The 21,199-nt window shown below is 33.2% G+C and overlaps 5 protein-coding genes across 7 annotated transcripts; 3 read left to right on the top strand and 2 right to left on the bottom strand.

Moving 5' to 3' along the window:
* The first annotated feature begins 1,543 nt into the window (after positions 1-1,543).
* Positions 1,544-3,956, top strand: LOC103854003 (cinnamoyl-CoA reductase 1). Its single transcript, XM_009130901.3, has 2 exons — positions 1,544-2,627; positions 3,199-3,956. Exons 1-2 carry the CDS (start codon positions 2,154-2,156, stop codon positions 3,688-3,690), a joined length of 966 nt encoding a protein of 321 aa, XP_009129149.2. The 5' UTR covers positions 1,544-2,153; the 3' UTR covers positions 3,691-3,956.
* A 289-nt stretch (positions 3,957-4,245) lies between these two features.
* On the bottom strand, positions 4,246-13,189 carry LOC103854004 (glutathione S-transferase Z1). Its single transcript, XM_009130902.3, has 10 exons — positions 9,056-13,189; positions 8,863-8,959; positions 8,711-8,767; positions 8,319-8,404; positions 8,150-8,221; positions 8,014-8,067; positions 7,825-7,900; positions 7,653-7,714; positions 7,493-7,552; positions 4,246-6,686 (listed from the first exon to the last, which is right to left on the bottom strand). The coding sequence occupies exons 1-10, from the start codon at positions 9,056-9,058 to the stop codon at positions 6,579-6,581; spliced, it is 675 nt and encodes a 224-aa protein (XP_009129150.1). The 5' UTR covers positions 9,059-13,189; the 3' UTR covers positions 4,246-6,578.
* A 1,101-nt stretch (positions 13,190-14,290) lies between these two features.
* On the bottom strand, positions 14,291-16,346 carry LOC103854005. Of its 3 annotated transcripts, none has more exons than XM_033285590.1 (5): positions 16,100-16,346; positions 15,443-15,703; positions 15,139-15,375; positions 14,845-15,062; positions 14,291-14,758 (listed from the first exon to the last, which is right to left on the bottom strand). In XM_033285590.1, the coding sequence occupies exons 2-5, from the start codon at positions 15,701-15,703 to the stop codon at positions 14,497-14,499; spliced, it is 978 nt and encodes a 325-aa protein (XP_033141481.1). In that variant the 5' UTR covers positions 16,100-16,346; the 3' UTR covers positions 14,291-14,496. The 3 variants fall into 3 exon arrangements, with proteins under 3 accessions (XP_033141481.1, XP_009129151.1, XP_009129152.1); XM_009130903.3 differs by having other exon boundaries at positions 14,291-14,773; positions 16,100-16,343; XM_009130904.3 differs by having other exon boundaries at positions 14,291-14,773; positions 15,443-15,725; positions 16,100-16,267.
* A 245-nt stretch (positions 16,347-16,591) lies between these two features.
* On the top strand, positions 16,592-18,357 carry LOC103854006 (F-box protein PP2-B10-like). The gene is made up of 3 exons (XM_009130905.3): positions 16,592-17,173; positions 17,385-17,503; positions 17,769-18,357. Exons 1-3 carry the CDS (start codon positions 16,856-16,858, stop codon positions 18,208-18,210), a joined length of 879 nt encoding a protein of 292 aa, XP_009129153.1. The 5' UTR covers positions 16,592-16,855; the 3' UTR covers positions 18,211-18,357.
* A 272-nt stretch (positions 18,358-18,629) lies between these two features.
* Positions 18,630-20,760, top strand: LOC103854007 (putative F-box protein PP2-B6). The gene is made up of 4 exons (XM_033285591.1): positions 18,630-19,335; positions 19,418-19,688; positions 19,922-20,040; positions 20,165-20,760. Exons 1-4 carry the CDS (start codon positions 19,190-19,192, stop codon positions 20,583-20,585), a joined length of 957 nt encoding a protein of 318 aa, XP_033141482.1. The 5' UTR covers positions 18,630-19,189; the 3' UTR covers positions 20,586-20,760.
* The last annotated feature ends 439 nt before the right edge of the window (positions 20,761-21,199 follow it).

The raw sequence follows: 21,199 nt of genomic DNA, 5'->3' as shown, positions 1-21,199 counted from the left end.
AACAGTTTTGCAATGTTTTCAACATTTATAACTTGATGCATATAATATATATCAAAATACATTTGTTGTACACGTTTTTATTAGTTTTGCTTTTAAAAGAAAGTATTTATAGTTATAAATGTTTTGTGCCAGTGAAGTAATGGTTGAAAAACCTCTATACATATGTCATTTTAAAATAACACCCAACTTCTATATATAGTCAATACATATGTCCATGTTATATTCTAGACTAAAAATTTTCTCTTTTAAAAATATAGAAAACAGTTTTTTTGTCTACAAGCAAATGTTGTAGAGCAAGTATGCATTATACAAAATAATATATATTTAAAATCCATACGCAAAAACATAAAAGTTGTTATAGGCCTCTTTCTGACACATGCACACTCCACTATGAATAATAATTTAAAAAAAAAACAGTATTGTCATCAAACTTTATCACAAATCTATATTTGTACATCTATAATTATGAGTTGGACAATTAGTTAATTTGATACAATACCAAAGCAACAATAATTGAAAAACAACTATACCACCGCATACTAATAAGTAACACATAACAGATAACCAAATTCTTGAATCTTAAAACAAATTTCAACTCGAACATTTAGTGAATATCAAATTAACTAATATCCCGCCCGTAGGGCGGGCCGACCCTAGTAGTTTATACATAAATGGGAGGGCTAACCTATTTGATAATATTTTAAAAACACAAGTAAATAATATTAACTTGTGATTTCGATAAATACAGTAATTTTACGGTTTCGATGGAAAAACTCATTTTGGCGATAAAACTCAATTTTATGTTTTGGCCGAAAAACTTGATTTCTAATTTTGATAGGAAAAATTGTTTTGCCGACAAAACTTTTTTGGCGGAAAAACTAAATTTTGCAGTTAGGCGGGAAAAGTTCAATTTTGTTGTTTGGCAGAAAAAAAACTTGTTTTACAAAAACCTTGATTTTGTAATTTTGACGGAAAACTCATTTTCTAATTTTGACAGAAAAATTCGTTTTGACGAAAAAACTCAATTTGCGGTTTTATCTAGAAAACTCAATTTTTGGTTTTGACTGAAAAAACTAGATTTTTAATTTTTGTGGGAAAACTTGATTTTTCGGTTAGGCGAGAAAAATCGATTTTGTGTGTTTTGATGGAAAAACTTAATTTTGCGATTTGGCGGGAAAAATTGATTTTGCGGTTTTGGTGGAGAACTCATTTTTTGGTTTTGGCGGAAAACATAATTTTGTGGTATTTTTGGAAAATTTTGATTTTGCGGTTTTCGAAGGCAAACTTGATTTTTCGATTTTGGTGAAAAACATGATTTTCGATTTTGGTAGAAAAAACATGATTTTCGATTTTGGTAGAAAAACTCGATTTTTAATTTTAACAGAAGATTTCGTCTTGGGATTGTAGCGAAAAACAAGATTTTTTGTGATTTTGATTTTCCAAATATGTTCACCCTTGTTTTAAACATATCTCAAAAATGGTAAAAGATTTTGATACATTGTTAGGATTAATTATGATAAGTTGAACCCATTTTAACATTCTTAGCTTTAGCTTGTAGTATCTAGCACGAAATCTGTGAAGGTTTTTATTTATTTTGTCACAAAGATTAGGCGCTGATGTACGAGAAGGAAAGCGGAGACATCACAACTACATCGGCATTCACATCCACAATTACATCCCCATTCACGTTTATATCGGCATTCTATTCACATCCACAACTACATTTGCGTCCACGTCTAAAACCACATCGGCATATCCTATGCACATCCACAATTTCATCAAAGATATTTTAGTCAAAATGAAAACAACTCCAAAATTCAAAGTAGTCTGTAAGTTCACAATATGTCAAAATGTAACAACTACAATCTAAAGAACTTCAAATTGTAATTCGCTCATAACATTTTTTAATCATTTTTATTTGTAACATAATGCGCTCAGAACATAATACAATGCCGACAAATAAGTCTCTCTGTCTCTGGTAATGAAAAATGAATATCCCTTTTTAACTGGGGAAATGTTTATTTCCCATCTTGAGAAAAATACCAAAATATCCAATTTTAATCCGAAAATAAAAATAATAAATACCGAAGCATCATCCACTTAAAATCAAGCATTTTATAGGAAGAGATCTGTGAGCTCATACGTTATCACCAATGGCGAAGGAGACAGTGTGTGTAACTGGCGCCAACGGTTTCATCGGATCCTGGATTATCCGAACATTACTTGACAACGGATACACCAAAATCCACGCCTCTATCTACCCAGGATCCGACCCGACTCATCTCCTCAAACTACCAAGACCCGACGACACAAACACCGAGATCAAGATCTTCGAAGCAGATCTCCTAGACCCCGACGCCATCGCCAGAGCCGTAGATGGATGCGCAGGAGTGTTCCACGTGGCGTCGCCTTGTACGTTGGATCCACCGGAGGATCCCGAGAAGGAGCTGGTCGAACCGGCGGTTAAGGGAACGATCAACGTGTTGTTAGCAGCTAATAGGTTCAACGTGAGGCGCGTGGTGATCACTTCCTCTATATCGGCTTTGGTTCCGAACCCAAATTGGCCGGAAGGAAAACCCGTCGATGAGTCGTCGTGGACCGATCTTGATTATTGCAAGTCGATGCAGGTTCATTAATTTCGAAATAAAACTTAATTTATTTATGGAATCTTTCAATTGTATATTTATTGGTTTGTAATTTCGATTTTAACATGGAATCTTTTTAATAATACATTTATTGGTTTAAAATTTGGATTCTAAACATATTGTTTATGGAATTTAGAAATATTTATTGGTTTATAAACATACTTTTTGTGGAGTAATTAATTGATTTATAAATTAAATCTAAACATCATTTTATGGAATTGTTTAATTATATATTTGTTGGTTTATAATTTGATTTTAAACATATTTTTATGGAATCTTGTAATTATTTATTTATTTATGGGTTTTATAATTTTGTTTTGAAACATAATTTTTTATGGAACCTTTTAATTGTATATTTATTGGTTTAATTTAACATAAGTCTTGTATGGAATCTTGTAGTTATATAATTATTGGTTTAGAATCTGGATTAAGCATTATTTTATGGATTCTTTTAATTATATATTTATTGATTCCCTTGATAATATGGTTTTTAAGCATTATTTTTATGGAACCTTTTAATTATATATTGATTGGTTTATAATTTGGATTTTAGAAATGGTATCCAATTTCGAAGACGCTAGCTGAGAAAGCGGCTTGGGAATTTTCGGAGAAGCATCGAACCAACGTTGTGACCATCCATCCATCCACATGCCTCGGACCACTTCTGCAACCTAGCCTTAACGCAAGCTGCGCCGTTTTGCTACAGCTCTTACAAGGCTCGACGGAGACACAAGAGCATCACTGGCTTGGTGTGGTGCACGTGAGAGATGTGGCGAAAGCTCACGTGATGCTTTTCGAAACACCTGAAGCTTCTGGTCGGTTTCTGTGCAGTAATGGGATTTATCAGTTCAGTGAGTTCGCTGCTCTTGTGTCCAAACTCTTCCCTGAGTTTGATGTTCACAAGTTTGATAAAGAAACGCAACCTGGGCTTACGCCGTGTAAAGATGCGGCTAAGAGATTGATTGAGCTGGGGATGGTGTTTACTCCGGTCGAAGATGCGGTTAAGGAGACGGTCCAGAGTATTAGAGACAAAGGCTTCCTCTGAATGAATAAAATATCTTTGAGAGTTCCAAATTGTACAAGTACCAACCGAGTGGTACAAGGAAGAAATTAAGAACCGAGGATATCGTCTATGTTATTACAATATGGAGTATTTGTGCATCTGTGTGAGTGTGAGCCAAAGTTAACATGTTCATGTTACCATGGAACTGCTCAAGGATTCCCAAGAATTTTAGTGTAGAGTATGGAAAAAGCTAGGCCTGAAAATGTTGTGTAGGCGGAAGAAGAATGACATACCATGTTTATCTTGAATCCGTCAGCCTGTCTACTTACTGGTTGTCATAAAGGGTAGTTAGTATTCTAAATGAAACATTGTGTGTTTATCCAATCTTGGAAGAGAGTAAAATCCAGAGAGATTTAAAGCCAATACCAAGTAAACTTCATCACCAGTTGCGTATTTTCCAGCAGAACTCACCAACAGTTTCTCAAGAGCTAAAAGAGACGATATAATTAGAGAGGTCGATATAAACATTGTATCAAGGTGGTAATAGCAGTAAACTATCAACTTTAAAAGATTTACAGCATGGCCTTGATTCATGAACTGGATCCGAATCAAAACAAAGACTGGAAACTAAAGTACCAATTCAGATGGAAAAGAAAAAACATTATCAGGTCACAAAATGAGTAGAAGGGAAAGAAATAGTCATGGGCGAGAAAGACTTTTAAAGGAAGGGCAATACGGACACTATGAGCACACTAGAGCTTCATCTTCTCTTTCTTCTCTGTGCCTGGATCCGCATATTCAAAGAATTATAATCACTCAAAGCTAAACTGAGTGAAGGCACGGGAAGATCAACAAAAATTGAATTCTTCTTCTTCACAGATTCATAAAGCTATTGTGTAGTACAGAGAGAATTCGAAACGCAAACCAATTTTTAACACAATCGGGTTGAAACCTTTAGAAAGCTTTGAAGCCTTTTACTAAAAAAGTCCAGCAGCAAATACTTTGCCCAATTCAGCAGCTGTATCATTCATTTGGAATCATTAGTTTTAGTTAAGAGTTTAAAAATTCAATTAAATAATTTTCTTAAAAAAGATACATAGAGAAAAACCTTTTTGTTTCCTTTAAAGTTTCTATTAGACAAAGGTTTAGTAAGCAGCTGTATCATTCACTTGGAACCATTTTTTTGGTCAAAATTCATTTGGAACCACTAGATTTAAAAGCTTGAAGGCAATCAGAACCGTTCCATGATGTTTTCTTTGCAATGAATGAATATGAAGTGTGATTGGCAAATGCTAGAATAACTAGGTAATAACTCGCGTCTTGCGCGGGATGAGATGATCATTTAACACAAAATGAATACTGCATAAGGCTTTTAATATGTATAAACTTTAGCAACATAAATTTTGTATATCCTGCGTTTGATAAAGTAGAAGTAGCTATAATCGTATTATACTCACAAATTATTTAGCGTATTGTATTCCTAGATTTGTATGATCAAATATCAATCCCACTTATCCCGTCTACTGCGTATAGACATATATATTTTGATATTTAGCTTGTTTACGAAATAATGTCATTATCATTAATATTTCAATTTAATCATCTATTAAATTGAATAATCAAATGAATATTTTTATGCTTAAAATGAAGTTAAAATAAATCCCTAATTGACTAATCTAATAAAAAAGTTTATGCCTAAAATGAAGTCAAAATAAATTCCTAATTGGTCAACATCCATAATTATTTGAAAATTGGGATCAAATATAGCATCTCCTCTTTGACCATTAAGATTTAAGATCTTAGGCTATGTTCATATAGTAAAACGATCAATCATGGCGAATGTTATTTATGTTTTCTTTCCAAATTTATATGATAACACAAATTAACATATTTTTGATTATGTTATCTCCATTCCTAGTAAATTCAGATAATATTTTTGATTATGTTATTTATATGGTCAAATACTTATATTTTTGACATGATCGAATATACGTACTTATATTTTTGATTATGTTATCTTTATGGTCAAATGTATGCATTATAAAAATACAAAATACATTTTTGAATAGACAACCCGAATATAGATTATGTATATTATTGATTATGTTATTTCCATATTCAAATTTATACATAACTAATAGTTTTTATGGTCGACAAATAGAAAATATGCAATAAAAGAGATTATAATTTTTATTCTATAGATAATATAATCAAGAACATGGTCGGCAAATCGAGAATATACAATAAAGGAATCATGCGTTTGGTTTAATTTATCATGGGATACATTTCTTAAGTGAATGACTTATGTTTCTTTTGCTAACCACCCGTTCGGCTAAGATATGCGGTTAGGATATTAGGCAAGATGCTTAGAATAAAGATGTATAAAATGAAACATATACTATATGTTTGTGCCAATAGCATGACATGTAAATTAGTCTAAGCTAAAGAAGGCTATTAAAAAAGGATGTGATGTAGAATGTAACACATAAATAATGACAAACTTGTGAATCACACATGAAACCAAGGTTTATTTATAAAATTTCTCATCAAATAATAAGAAGAGGATTAAAGTTGGAGGAAATGAGAGGAAAATGTAAGAGTCAATAATAAAACAAAAAAAAAACAAATTCAGCACAACATTTTTTTTTCACAAATCAAGAGGGAAAAAGCACAAGTTGTTTTACTCTTTTCTAAACAGTGACCAAAGTAAAAGTTGGAAAAATGTTTCACCTGATTGGTATAAAAGTAGCTGAAGGAAGAATAAATTGTTTTTCCACTTAAAATATATAGCTAATAGTGCAATACAGTCACTAGGGCTCTGTTAGGCAGCTTTGTGAAACTAACTTTGTAATAATTATATTGTGATCATTTGAAAGGAAACTGAAAATAATTAAACATGAATGTTACAAGGTTTTTTCTGTTTCGCATAATCAAATCATTGGAGCTGGAGCATCTGGCTGCTTGGCTGGGACTGCATCTTCAAACACAGACAGTTCCTTGTATGACTCATAACACTTCGCAAGAGTCGGGTACGGTTCCTGTGACAAATAAATCATACAAAACTAAATTTTATTTTTGTAAGAAAAAAACTAAATTTTTTTTTTTTTTTTTTTTTTTTGAAACACAACTTACTTTCATTCATACTTAACTTGTTTGGTTACAAGAAACTGAGGGAATTAGCCATCCTCTTAGGATAAAAACATAAACAACTCTAACAAAATAAGTTAAGATAGATAGTTCTTCAAGAGAAGATGACAGCGAAATCAGGACAAAGCTTGACTGCGTCGATAAAGCTTTCACGACAAAGTCGGACAGCTGAGAAATAGTCACAAGTGACGTTGAGAGCCAGCTTTCACCTACAAGAAAAACATGAGTAATCTTGATTGCATCTTCAGGCCCCGTACAGACCGCTCCACAAGATAGCAAACCGGTGAAGAAACTGAAACTGATACTTGGTAGTGAAACCAAGAAAACATCTCCTTTCACAGAGAGGAGGGATGGTGATAAAGGACACTTCTCGCTAGAGAAGGATGGTGAAATCGAAACAAGGCCTGGTGAACCCACCAGTAAAATCATCCCACAGGAGAGATATGGCATTATGCAACAAGAAGAATTCTCGGTGTACCCACCGGAAATATCTGACAAACTAACCCAACCATCGAAAACCAATAAAGGTCTGATCATACCTTCAAAAAATATGGGCTTTGGAAGAACTAAATTTGGGCTGTTAAGCTTTGTAGTCCATATGTTTTGCTAAAACAAAACTAAATTAAACATGTTTTTACAGAACTGCTACAAGTAAGCGATGTTATGAGAAACATTGAAGAAAGAGTTATATTATTACCACATCAATCTTGAATTTGATCATAGCACCATGGACTTGGGCTACTAGAAACAGATCAGCCTGCAAAAAAAGTCAAAACCCATAGTTTTTAAACCTATCACTATGCTTTTCGAATCTTGGAAAAAAAGAGAGTTAGCATAGAGGAGATAGAGCAATATACCAAGTAAATCTCATCACCAGTTGCATATATTCCAGCGTAATTCACCAAGAGCTTCTCCAAAGCTGAGAGACATATATATAAGTGTAATACTATTAATTATTAGAAAAATAATCACCAAAATCTCAACTAAAACATTTTTAACAACAAGTCTTTTGGTTCTTGATTATGTTACCTGTATATCCTTTTCTGATAGCGTTATTAATCCAAGCAATTTTCTCTTCACCATTTGTCTTTTCCTCGATGTACCTCTATGTGTACAACAACAAAGAAACAAAAACGTAGCTTGTCATGTTTTATCTTTAACGCAAACAATGATAAGAGTTTAAGGAGTCTGAAGTTATAATCAGTTTCATGTCCTTACAATAACAGCTAGATTCTGATGTGGCTGTATACCAGAGGAGATAATACTCGCAACCTGATATAAAAAATTTTTTTAAAAGAACCAATACTTTCGTTGTATGCATACAGTTTGTAGTGTTTCTTGAACCAAAAGATACCTGGTAATTTAGAGCTCGTTTATGGAGGTCACGAGGTAACAACGGGGGTTCAGGATACTTCTCATCTAGATACTGTCAATCAAGAAAACCACAAAACCAATGTTTGATGAAAACTTTCCATAGAATAATTTACAAAACGAACATAAATGACTGATTTTAGCTTACTTACCATAATAATGGCAAAAGAATCAGTAATCACTACCTCTCCATCAACAAGCGCAGGCACAGTACCCATTGGATTGATCTTCATGAAATCTTGAGGATCAAATAATTATTTTACGCTTTGAGATGTTTTAAAGGTTTCTTTTTCCATAGTATAATAATAAAAAATTAAATCGAAGTTAAGCCCTTTTTCAAAATAAAATAAAATACATATCTAAGTTATCGGAGGACACTTTAAAACATAATCTATACATTTCATATTTACACACATTCACATTCACGAAGTACGGTCTAGCCTAATACATAGTACATTTTTTTCTAATATAAATTCTTCAGTTCTGCTATTTTTTTCCTTGAGTCTGAGAATAAACCAAACGATAGAAAATGGAATCTACCAACCTGGATCAAACTGCTCCCCCTTGAGCAAGTTCACTGGTATATATTCATATTCAATCCCTATAAGAGAAAAAATCGAACGTCAAAGAACATCTATAGATCCAAGAAAAAACAATTACAAGATGCAAAAAATATTTGAAACAATGTGGCGAGACCTTTTAAACTGAGCGCTATACGCACACGATGGCCACAAGAGCTTCTCCAGTAAGAGTATAGCTTAAGCTTCTCCTTCATTTCTTCGCTGGTATACGCCTGAAAATAAATAAAAAGTCAACGATGTGAAAAAATGGAATAAGCTGAATGAAGATGATGAAATATTGATAACTAAAGGAAGAAGAAGTGATTTACCATTTAGGAAAAAAGATTTCTACACAGATTCTGACACTTTGGTTATTCAGATCTTGAAAATGGAAGTGGCTACTTGGAAATGAATCGGTGATATGGCGGGCGCTAGTCGATATTTAAAAGGCTTATTATATTTGACTTTTTGTGTCAAAGCAAATCCAACAAATAATTTTCTTGAAAACGATTCGGCGAAGGCCAACAAGTTTATGCCAATACTGGAAATTTTTAATCTACAAAAATAGTAGTGGGCAGAAAACAGGATTCGAAATCCAAACCCACCCAGACGACAGGATCGGATACCCATTCGAATTCGGTACTCATTCATTCGGGTTTAAGATTTTTGGATCAAAAATTTCAGCCTCATTCAGATATTTCTAAATTTCGGTTACTCAGTTCGGATCTTTACCGGTTCCGGTTCGGATAACTCATTTAAATTATTTTAAAATTTTAAAATTCATTATATACATTAAGTTTCTCAAAATCTATAAACAAATAATATATTACATATAAATTTGAATAACATATCTAAAATAACTAAACTTAATATATATATTGGTTTGGTTTGAATATTTGGATATAAAATTAATAGATTTTTTTTGTCATAAAAAACCCAATAGATAATTCAAGTATTTTTGATATTTTGAGTATATTTTAGCTATTTTTGATACTTGCTTATGACTATTTGTAGATATCTTCAAGTATTTTGGATAACTAAAAAGTATTTTATATATTTTGGATGTTTTTAATATGCATTAAACCAAAAAATAATCAATATATTTAGATATATAAATCTATTTCAGATACATTCGGGCACCCAAAATACTTCGGTTTGGATCGGGTTCGGTTTTGGTTCTCTAAATACCAATTTTGAACCCGTTTGGATATTTAATTTTGTTTCGGATTCGGAACTAATTTTTCGGTATCAGGTTCAGTTTTTCGAATTCGTTTTTTTTTTGTCCAGTCCTATACAAAAATAGTGGTGGGCAGAAAATAGGTTCAACATCCAAACCCACGACACGTTTTGGATCGGATCCATTTTGTTAAAATTTTTGAACATGATTATGGAGTGATTGGTTCTGCCCTTCTGCTGTTTTTAACTTTAATTTTAAGCTATGACTGAAATGTAGAACAAAATACAAGATACATGCAGATTGCTTAATTTGCAGTTTGTACTGCATTTGTTACCCATTCAACATTTAAAATGCAGACCAAAATAAAATTATTATTTAAAATAATTAAAAAACTTCACGCAGATACATTTTTTTTTTTTGAAACACAGTAACATTAATTCTTCTTAAAAGTTAGGTACCAGAGTTTAAGGCCACTGCCTGTGATACAACTAAACATTGCTTGGCTAAAAAATCAGCCTCTCTATTCTTTTCCCTAGATATCCAGTGGAAAGAAAAAACATCAAAATACAGAGTGAGCTTCAAAATATCTGCCACGATGCTATAGATCTCCATGTTCCCCGAGGGAGAAGTTATCGCCTTGATTAGTTGGGTGGAATCTGATTCACACCTTACTCTCGTAATTCCAGCATCTATGCAGTTATGTAAAGCTGCTCGTATGGCCATGCTCTCTGCAACCAGCGGGGATCCCACAAACTTTGAAAAGGAGGTTGATGTCGTAGTCTCTCCTCCCTTCTTTATCACCCATCCTAAACCTGCAATGAAAGTAGTTGAGTTCCACGCCGCATCTGTTTGTAACAGAGAAGTCCCCACCGCTGTTGGTTCTTGTCGTAATAGGCTCCGGCTAGTCTTTATCTCCTTTACTTGGTTAGTGGTCCACTCGCGTGCTGCCGCCATTGCCTTCGTTAGAGTGTCCTGCGGTGCTACATGTCTGTTGTTAAAACACACGTTGTTTCTCGCAAGCCAAAGGTGCCATAGGATCCACGGGGTGAGTTGTGTCGTTGAGATTCCCACCGGTGGAAGAGTCGAGGTGTTGCAGGTGCTACACCATGTTTGTTCCAAATCTAATAATCCACTTGTCTCAATAACTCCCATGTATGGATCAATAATCGGTTTTGGTTCTCTAAATACCAATTTTGAACCCGTTTGGATATTTAATTTTGTTTCGGATTCGGAACTAATTTTCGGTATCAGGTTCAGTTTTTCGAATTCGTTTTTTTTTGTCCAGTCCTATACAAAAATAGTGGTGGGCAGAAAATAGGTTCGACATCCAAACCCACGACACGTTTTGGATCGGATTCATTCTGTTAAAATTTTTGAACATGATTATGGAGTGATTGGTTCTGCCCTTCTGCTGTTTTTAACTTTAATTTTAAGCTATGAATGAAATGTAGAACAAAATACAAGATACATGCAGATTGCTTAATTTGCAGTTTGTACTGCATTTGTTACCCATTCAACATTTAAAATGCAGACCAAAATAAAATTATAATTTAAAATAATTAAAAAACTGCACGCAGATACATTAATGTGTTAATTTTGAACTGCATGGGCAAGAAGAAAATGGGCAAGGGTCGGATGCAGGTGGGATGTGATTACCAGCATGTTTTTTCTTTTTATTTTTTACTTATTAAAAGCTCATTTAACTCATTTCACTAACTTTTAAATTAATCAAAAATCTCTTTAAATGTATGATTTAATATTATTATTTCTCATTTATATAACAATTTATTTTTTAGCTGAGTTTATTTATAGCAATGATATATAAAATAGATACTCTTATTTATATGATCTTCTATAAATATGCTAATAGAAAATTAGATATATTTAGTTTGCATATTCATAGTTTTTAAAAAAAATTGTTGCAATTTGTATAATGGATATGTTGTTTTGGTCCTTTTAATATGAACAGTAAAATTATGTATAATGTTTACAAAAAGTAAATAATATTTCCATATAAATTAACCATATATCGCTTGGATTCAGATTATATCATCTCAGTTCGGATATACCAAAAATAAAATTTAAGTTTAAAAGAAAAACATAAAAAATATAGTTATATACTTAGAATGAAGTATTTAAGATACTTATTTAAATTTTAAATATTTATTGGAAGATATCATATCAAAATAAATATGAAATTTAATACTTTAAGTATATATTTATTTTTTAAATATTTATATTTTTTTTATATAAATTTGGACATTGAGATCAGTTTTTTTAGATATTTTTCAGTTTTTTCACCCGTTTGGGTTCAGTTAATAACACTTTCGGTTCGGATATATTTTATAACACCCTACAAAACCCATTCATATATTTTTGTACATTTTGGACTTGGTACGAGTCAGTTTTTCGGTTCAGATTCGGTTCGAAATTCAGGTTAGGGTTTTATGTCCAGCCCTAATTAAGGTCTTTGGATCTTAATTGGATTTTAATTTGGACTATAAAATAATTAAAAGGAAAATGAATACTCTTTATCATTTTAATGAATTTTATATAATTTCAAATTTCAATATATTTATTAGAATGATAATTTTTTTGTTTTACGGTTTTTTGTTGTAACTGTGTTTACCTTTTTTTATAATGTTTAAACTTTCTTTGTGTTTATTAAATTAATAAAAAATAATTGATTAAAATTTGTATTTTTGTTTTAGATATTTAATTTACAAAATTATTTTTAACATTCGGTTAAATACACTTATTCGATAAATTAACTTAAATAGTTAGATCTGCATTTGTTCTGCATGATATGCACTTGTTCTACTTGATCTACATACCATTCGAAGCCTTAATCTACGTTATTTAAAATTATCATTTATGTTTTATATTAATTTAGGACTCGACTGGTTCAAACACATCGGTTGAAATTGCAGATGCGTGAGTTTGAGGATGCGGCTGGTTGCAAATTTTAAGTGTTATCAAGCGTTTTGCATGACTGGCATAATGTTTAAAAATTGTTACGTTTGTAGAATATTTGTGACTGGTTAATTATAAGATATTGTAACGGTTTAATAATAAATTATCAATATTAACATATTATAACATTATAAAAATATAAAAACATACTATTGTAATAAAATATAATAATTATCAATAATATGATTAATAATAATATTATGTTTATTTCTTTAATTTTTTAAATTAGTTGAAAGTTATAGTTTTAATAAATGATTTTGAAGATTTTTATTAAAACTTTTAAAAGAATATTTTATTTCATTTTATATGTGTGTATATCTTTATATGTATGTATATTGATTTTTAAAATTCTAATGAATAGTTAGTTAAAAGTTTTTATAAAAAAATTATGATACTGTTTGTGAATTTAAATTAATACATAAAATGTGTATATATATATTTTTATAATATTTCCATTTTAAAATTTTAAAATATATTTGAAAAATATTTTATATTTATTTATCTATCGGCAACCGTCCACAACCGCAAACGCTAGCTGGAACCAGATTTTGATTTTAAAAGGTTCAAAACGGTTTGAAGCGATATGTTGTGGTTTGTATGATTGTTTCGAAACACTGTCAACTGCTACGAACCGCAAAAACTGCGTTTGTGGATGGTAGCCGAAAAACCAGTCATGCTCTTAGTGAATCCGTCCAAAATTTTAGCTATATTTTATTTTCTACAGTAATATTTTAAAATTATAGAAAAATATTACTGTAAAAATATCTTTTGTTCTTCTCATTTAGGTTTTAAAGCTAACAATTATATTACATGAATAAATATTACAAAATAAATTCAGCCGAGAATTTTCTACCGCTACACCAACCAATCATCGCCTATGTCATGTCATTTTATATATCGGTTTCAAATTATATATAAGAACTGAATCTAGAGTCGAGCTGAACAAAAAAAGAAAAACGAACCAAAATGAATCCAATGTTGTTACATTTCTGGATACTAAATACTTCATCCAAACCTAATCTAAAGAATATTCAAATTGAATCATAAACATATTATAAGCGTTTCCAACCCGTATTATTTTTCACTATAAAATAAAATTTAGATTAAAAATACTTCAACACTCTTTTATTTTATACTATATAATAGAGTAGAAATATGTTTACTCTATAAATAAAATAATTTATGTATTTATTGTTCATTAATCTATATTTTATTTTAAAATACAATCGGAGTGATGACAAAAAAAATACAATTGGAGTAAAACTTAATTTTGTTATAGAATTATTCTATTTTGGTCTAATAGATCAAACCAAATTAAGTCCAATGTGTCCTGAATCAAACTGTTCAAAACAAAAACAAAAACAAAAACTCCTAAAAGAACATACCGAGAAGTCCAAAAACCGAATTGGGCAAGAAAAAAAAAAATAGTTGCTTCTTATTTATTTCAGTAACTGGAATTAGCAACACTATTGTTTACAATACAAACTTTGACTAGTCTTCCTGGTTTACTACATCAGAAATATTCGGATATTCCTTTTTTTGTTATTTACTTCTTACTCCTGCTGAATAACAAATCAACATTAAGCTTTATACAAATCTATCATTAGTGAGAGTTTTCAGTTAAGGCAATGCATGAGAAGAACCCAAACCCCGATGGCTATCTTCATGTTGAACAACGTTCTTCATCTCAAACCTCGCCTCATTCCTTACCTCAACTTCTCCACTTTCATTAGCATCTGCGTTTTGCAGCTCCCTCAAAGCTCTTTTAGCGTACACAGTGAAAGCCACAGTGGTCACAACCGCAATGATCAAGGAGATTACGTTGTACACAATCTCTACCGTTGTCAAACGTTGATGTCCGTATTGCACATCAGCGAATGTTCTGATCAACCTACCACTGCATATGAATATTTCCAATTTTATATGAACGAAACTGTTTTATTCCGAGGAGAGTAAGTAATAACTGACCTGTAAATGTAGATGAAAGCTTCAGGTATCATCCCTGCTACTGAACCGAACAAGTAAGGCCAGAACCTCATGCTAGTCACAACGATAGCGTAGTTGAAGATGGTGTAAGGAAACGGCGAGATCCTAAAGATAGCCACGACTCTGAACTGATGGAACCAGCTTCCTTCTGCAGCTAGTCTAAGCACAGCTGCTTGACGAGGCCATCTTTTTAGCCATTGCTGTATAAACAACAAAAATCATAAACTAAGAAAAAAAAACCCATCATAATAACTTGAAAGAAAAAAGAGTTCTTACATGGAGACGATCACGAAACATTAAGCCGATTAAGTAAGGAAGAACCATGCCAACAGTGGTTCCAACCATGATGATGACAAAACCGAGACCGTAACCGAAAATCATACCGGCTAACCACATGGATGGACCGGAAGGGATCAAGAAGACGGGGAACAAGGCTAAGGAAAGAAGGAGGACAATGAAGAGCATAGGACGGCCGAATGCAGTTGCTTCCCATTGTAAGATCGGAATAAGAACCTAACAATCAACTATTTAGCAAGAGACATGGAAACAAACGTTCTTGAAACTTGAGAATCAGAAGCACCTTTTGGAATACAAAGGGAACACCCCATTTGGCGAAAACAAGAGTGAGCAAGAGAGTAAGTGCACATAGACACAAAGCTTTAAACCACCACCACAACAAGTTTCTACTGTTCATCTCTTCTGATTGAGATACGGTTTCAGGTTGAGAAGCAGCTTCATGGGTTACAACAACTAGCCGAACAGATTCATTATCTTCCCTCAAGTGAGGAACAGAGTCTGAGGTATCATCTTCTTCTATTGGCTCTTCCAATGAATTTGACATCTGTGAGTTCAGCCAAAAAAAACTGAAATCAGAGGAACAAAATCAACATTGTCAATAAAAAAAACAAGTGGGGAGAATTAGAAGAAAGGTTAAACTATAGGGACATGAAAATAAATAGAAACTGGGAGATATCTGGAAAAAGAACAAAGGCAGAGATAATAAGCAAAGAGACGACAAAAAGAAGCTTAGCTTATAAGTAATTTCAAAAGCACCACAAGTTAATGATCTTCACGGAAACGATCAAGTAAAAGGAGGAGATTAAATTTCTCAACATCTTAATTTTAAAAAAAAATAATTCAAACAAATCTAACAGTAATCAAATCACTTAGATCTCTCAATCTTGCGGAAAAGCAAATCAAAAGATTAAGAAAGTAGAGAGAGCTGCAAGGGTTTAACCTGTGATGAAGAGAAAGAGAAACGCTACGGGAATCTTAGTCAAGCTTCGTGGCGGAGGAAGCGGGGTTGTTACGGCGGGGATTAACGTCTGGGCTTTGAGGTTCCTTTTTGTGTGTCGTTTGCTTCCAACATTAAAGGCGTGTGTTTTTATTATTATTATTATGTTTCGGAAATTCAAATTAAAAATATTGAGAAATCCCTTTCGCTTTTCCACTTTTATTTATTTTGTTTTAATTTCTTTTACTTCTCTGGAATAACGAGTCAGACTATGCTTAAAATATTATACACATATTATTTTGTCCACATGAGTTGACCTTTTATAGTTTTGGTTTGTTTTAGTTTAGATTTTTCCCCAAACCAAATCCAAAACCAACCAATCCTGAGATTATATTATTGTGAAGAGAATCCAAAAACGAGGAGCGTGAATTAGACGCGCGCATTGATACTTAGAAGCCTCCCGTTGATGAACGTTGAAAATAGCTGGGCCTAAAGACGAGCTTAACGATTTGAAGAGTCTTACAAATTATTAATGGGCTCTTGCTTCTCTTAGCCCAAAGATGGATTGCCCAATATAGAAACGTTGTCGTTTCACTGATATCATCGTTACATACATGCAAAGAAGTAAGAATATTTTGAAAATACCATTTTCATAGTAATATATATGTGCGTGCCGACGACCTTTTTTAACGATGAACAAGTCAGATAAGTAATGTCTTTTGAGTCGTTGACCTCTCTCTCAATCTTCCAAATATAGTGATGATGTCGGAGACTCACAGCGTTGAATCTAGCGGCGAAGGCGGAGGAGAGATTAATGTTTCGGATTGGTCGCCTTTCGACACCTTGACGGAGGATTGCATCTCCAACATAGTCTCCTTCACAAGTCCACGTGATGCGTGCGTCTTCACCTCGGTTTCAAAAACCTTTAAATCTGCGGTTAAGTCAGATATCATATGGGAGAAGTTTCTGCCCCTAGAGTATCCATCTATGATTCCTCCATCGCTAGCTTCCTCGTCCAAGATGGAGATCTATTTTTACTTATGCAACGATCCTGTTCTAATCGAAGATGGCAAAAAGGTATATGATGGTAGGGGTCACCACCCCCCTACTATTTTTATTTTTTTAAGTAACTCAGTTATTTTGATTAAATATATTTTAGTGAAAAAGTGTCCTCCCCCCCTTCCCCATCTAAAAAAAAAAATATTGTGCTCCCCATTAAAATCTTTCTAAATCATCGTGTTAATATTGGATTTTTCTGATGATTTGGCCTTTTCATGAAAATCAAAAGTGCGTCTGGTTAGAGAACACAAGCGGGAAGAGGTGTATCATGTTATCTGCGGAGAGCCTCTATATCAAATGGATAAATGATACTCATTGTTGGGATTGGATTACTAGTCCTGGATCTAGGTATTGTATTTCTATGATGATTTGATTTTTTTTTGTTTACTTTTTGTAAAATATTTGTAAATTTTTATTGAATTAGGAAATAGACTATTCTCCTAATCTATTTGACAGAAAATTTTAAATTATCGTTGAACAAAAAAAAATATTTGCCGCCACAACGGTCCAATCTGCTTTTTATTCTTAATGAAACGGAACTTAATCAGCCCATGTTTAGTCTATCTTCCATTTGACATCCCTATAACTAACCTTCTCCGTTTGTGATATGCAGGTTTGAAAGAGTTGCAAAGGTTAATGATGTATGTTGGTTTGAGATTCGTGGCACGATCAATACTCATGAACTATCTCCAAGAACTCATTACTCATCTTACATTGTGTTTAAAGAGGGTTTTACGGATCTGCCAATAGAAGCTAGAGTTGGAGTGGTTGGAAAACAAGCTTCTAAGAGATTCTTTTGCTTTGATGTGAGCACGGATGGGCAGTTCTTAAAAAAGGGGAGGCGGACGTGGTACTTTGAGAAACCAAAGGAGAGGGAAGATGGTTGGAGGGAGATAGAGCTCGGGAGATTCTTCAATAAAGGAGGATTGATGAATAGTGATGAATTTGAGATGAGTGCTATTGCGACCGAGTTGCGCCATTGGAAGAGTGGTTTCATCCTTCAAGGAATTGAAATCCGTCCTGCGACAATCCAAAGGCCGAGAACAGTCGGTTGAATACAACCGGATCATGTTTGGCAATATTGACAATTGATTAAGCGATTAAGTGAAGAGATAAAAAGAGTGTGTTTGTTTTTTTTTTAACACACAAAAACAGTGTGTTGAATTGTGTTTATTATAACGTATAATGATTTGGTTGAGTAAGAGTTAAGGTGGTGAGAACAACAAGTTTGCCGAATGTTAAGCTCCAACTTTGCTCACTACAGTGGAGGATGTGGGTAACCAGGGCGTTTGTTGGGGTGAAAGAGCGGTTTGATGTTTCAGATTATGCTTTCGTTTGAGTCTAAATGTCTAACCAATTTTTAAAAAACTGTTATGTCATTTGTGGATTGTGTAATGTTTTCGAATTTGATTTTTTTTTTTTAAATCTTAATGTTGATCCTTGCTAGTTATTATATGTAAACCGGTTTTCTGCAATGGGAGAACAGTCCGATTATTCCGGTTATGCTTTGGTATTTGTCTTATATCTACGTAAATTAAAAACGTTGTTATATATATTGGGAAACAATCTTATATCATGATCATCTTTATATGCTTGTTTGTATGACTTGACTTTATCATATGGTTTGTTACTCTACAATATTTCCAAAATCCAAAACCAACATTACCCGTCGTCGGATGTAGGATGGAAGTAAATTTTATATAAGTTTAAAAATATAGCTAGAAAATAATATTTACTAAGAAAAAATAACTAAAATTTAAGCATATCAAACAAATTAATTATGAAAATTTTATAGTGGCTCTTGCCCTCTCCTTGAGTATTGTAGGTTCGGCACTACTCAGACCTGAGGAAAGAGAATAATCCTGGTTCGCCACTGAGACCTGAGGAAAGAGAATAAACTTGCAAAGAAGGGTAGTGTAGTACATATGTGTGGACGACTTTAAACAAGTCTTTATTTTTCTTAATTAGTTTTCCCAACGGCAGAGACTCATCTTAGACGAGTTTGGACAAATTTTTTATAGTCTCAACTTCCAGATGAAGAAAGAATACAAGACAGACGCATCTATGGGCCAGACACAGGGCGTTGACTCTAAAGGCAAAGGCAAAGAGGTTTCCGGTTCGATGGTAGAGCCAAGGCACGGTGTTGACTCTAAAGGCAAGGGCAAAGAAATTTTCGGTTCGTCGGCAGGGACAAAGCACGGCGTTGACTCTAAAGGCAAAAGATAAGGAAGTATCAGGTTCGTTGATGGGACAAAACCAAAGCGTTGGAGAGATCATTACCGGGCCATCGCCTTTTGATGACTTGCCGGAAGATTGCATTTCAAACATAGTCGCTTTTACAAGTCCTAGAGACGCATGCGTCTCTAGTTCGGTTTCCAAAACCTTCGAATCTGCGGTCCGGTCAGATAGTGTATGGGAGAAGTTTCTTCCGTTGGATTATACTTCTCTGGCTCCTGCATCGAGAGCTTTCTCATCAAAGAGAGAGCTTTATTTCGCTCTTTGCGATCATTTTCTAATCGATGATGGCAAAAAGGTTTGTCCCATCCATAGGTTTTGCACTTTGTTTATATGTTTTGCGCATAGTGATCCGTCTTTAGATTGATCATTCTTTTGTTATGTTAGAGAATTATGGGAACAAGGATGTGATTCTATCTGATATTATCTAAGAATAGTTTGGTAGTAAGTGAAGTTCAGATTTATGCAACTATTCAATATTTGCTCATTGTTTTGAGGGTATTTTTAATTTATTATTCTTGAAAATCAAAGAGCTTCTGGCTAGAGAAAGGGAGTGGGAAGAAGTGTGTGATGTTAGCTGCAAGAGCACTATGGATTACATGGGGATCAAGTCCTGAGTATTGGCAATGGATCTCAATGCCTGAATCTAGGTGAACATTTTTCCTTTACTAATTAAGTTACACTATACAATTATATTATAGATAATATGTTAACTATAAAACAAAACCCTTAACCTAAGATATGTAATGATTACATAAATACACTTTGGTGCAGGTTTGAAGAAGTAGCTGAGCTTCGCAACGTATGTGCTTTTGAGATGGGTGGTACTATGAATACTCAAGTCCTGTCTCCGGGAACTCACTACTCAGCTTACTTTGTATACAAGATAAGGAACCAACGTCATGGCTTCCGGGATCTGCCAATACAAGTTGGAGTTGGGTTCAAGGGACAAGATATGCCTAAAAATTTCATATGTTTTGATTTGTCTAACGATGTAAACAAACAGTGGCCAAGAAAGGAGCTAATGAAATCGGAGAAACGGGAAGATGGGTGGATAGAGGCAGAGATTGGAGATTTTTTTAATGAAGAAGGTTGTGATGAAATTGAAGTGAGTATTGTTGACATTACTTCAGGGAATTGGAAGTGCGGTGTGATCATTCAGGGAATTGAATTCCGGCCAAGGGATTGTCGGTAAATCGATACCGGTTTAGTGTGGTGGAAAACCGGTTTGATGTTCTGTTGTAATCTCTTTGGAAAAAGACTTGTGACATGATTTAAAGTTTGTGGATTGTGAGGTTTGTGATTTTTTTTTTATGTTCTTCATTCTCGTATGAAATCAATTCAATAAAGTGAATTTGTGTGTGTTTTCATCTATTAAATGTAAACTTAGAACATGCTTTTAATCTATTATACAAATGCAGATGTGTTTGCAAACAAGTTATACTAGGTGACCGGTCCGCACCCTGTGCGGGCATAAGAACATGATCGGTTTGCACCTTGTGGTCTCTCTCGGCCTGTACCTCACGAGAGGGAACACAGTAACGTCAGTATGAAGATGCAGATATTGTGTGTGTGTATAATTACAACGTCACAAAATATTTTGTGGGTTTACGAAGATACTTTCATTCAAAAAATGGAATAAATAGTGTATAGTTGTAGAATTAACAGATTTTATATTATCATTAATTAGAATTGTATTGTATATGTTTCGTAATTCTTTATTTTAGGTGAATAATATTATTTTTCCATAAATTATAAACAAACATTTATGTAGACATATTAAAAGAAAATATAATAAAAATCAAAATA

The sequence above is a fragment of the Brassica rapa genome, chromosome A02 (genome assembly GCF_000309985.2).
Source record: "Brassica rapa cultivar Chiifu-401-42 chromosome A02, CAAS_Brap_v3.01, whole genome shotgun sequence".
Taxonomy (NCBI): Eukaryota; Viridiplantae; Streptophyta; class Magnoliopsida; order Brassicales; family Brassicaceae; genus Brassica; species Brassica rapa.
Note: the sequence above shows the minus strand (reverse complement) of the source record. Positions and strands in the feature narration are given on the sequence as shown.

Coding starts and splice junctions, on each gene's coding strand:
- LOC103854007 (XM_033285591.1), top strand. CDS start 19,190: ATGAAGAAAGAATACAAGACAGACGCATCTATGGGCCAGACACAGGGC. Junction 19,336..19,417: donor GGCAAAGAAATTTTCGGTTC/GTCGGCAGGGAC, acceptor ACAAAACCAAAG/CGTTGGAGAGATCATTACCG. Junction 20,041..20,164: donor ATCTCAATGCCTGAATCTAG/GTGAACATTTTT, acceptor ACTTTGGTGCAG/GTTTGAAGAAGTAGCTGAGC.
- LOC103854004 (XM_009130902.3), bottom strand. Junction 7,553..7,652: donor CTGGTGATGAGATTTACTTG/GTATATTGCTCT, acceptor CTTTTTTTGCAG/GCTGATCTGTTTCTAGTAGC. Junction 6,687..7,492: donor TCAAATTCAAGATTGATGTG/GTAATAATATAA, acceptor TATTTGTCACAG/GAACCGTACCCGACTCTTGC.
- LOC103854003 (XM_009130901.3), top strand. CDS start 2,154: ATGGCGAAGGAGACAGTGTGTGTAACTGGCGCCAACGGTTTCATCGGA. Junction 2,628..3,198: donor ATTATTGCAAGTCGATGCAG/GTTCATTAATTT, acceptor TTTGGATTTTAG/AAATGGTATCCAATTTCGAA.
- LOC103854005 (XM_009130903.3), bottom strand. CDS start 15,703: ATGTCAAATTCATTGGAAGAGCCAATAGAAGAAGATGATACCTCAGAC. Junction 15,376..15,442: donor TTCCCTTTGTATTCCAAAAG/GTGCTTCTGATT, acceptor GTTGATTGTTAG/GTTCTTATTCCGATCTTACA. Junction 14,774..14,844: donor GCTTTCATCTACATTTACAG/GTCAGTTATTAC, acceptor ATTCATATGCAG/TGGTAGGTTGATCAGAACAT.
- LOC103854006 (XM_009130905.3), top strand. CDS start 16,856: ATGATGTCGGAGACTCACAGCGTTGAATCTAGCGGCGAAGGCGGAGGA. Junction 17,174..17,384: donor TAATCGAAGATGGCAAAAAG/GTATATGATGGT, acceptor GAAAATCAAAAG/TGCGTCTGGTTAGAGAACAC. Junction 17,504..17,768: donor ATTACTAGTCCTGGATCTAG/GTATTGTATTTC, acceptor TGTGATATGCAG/GTTTGAAAGAGTTGCAAAGG.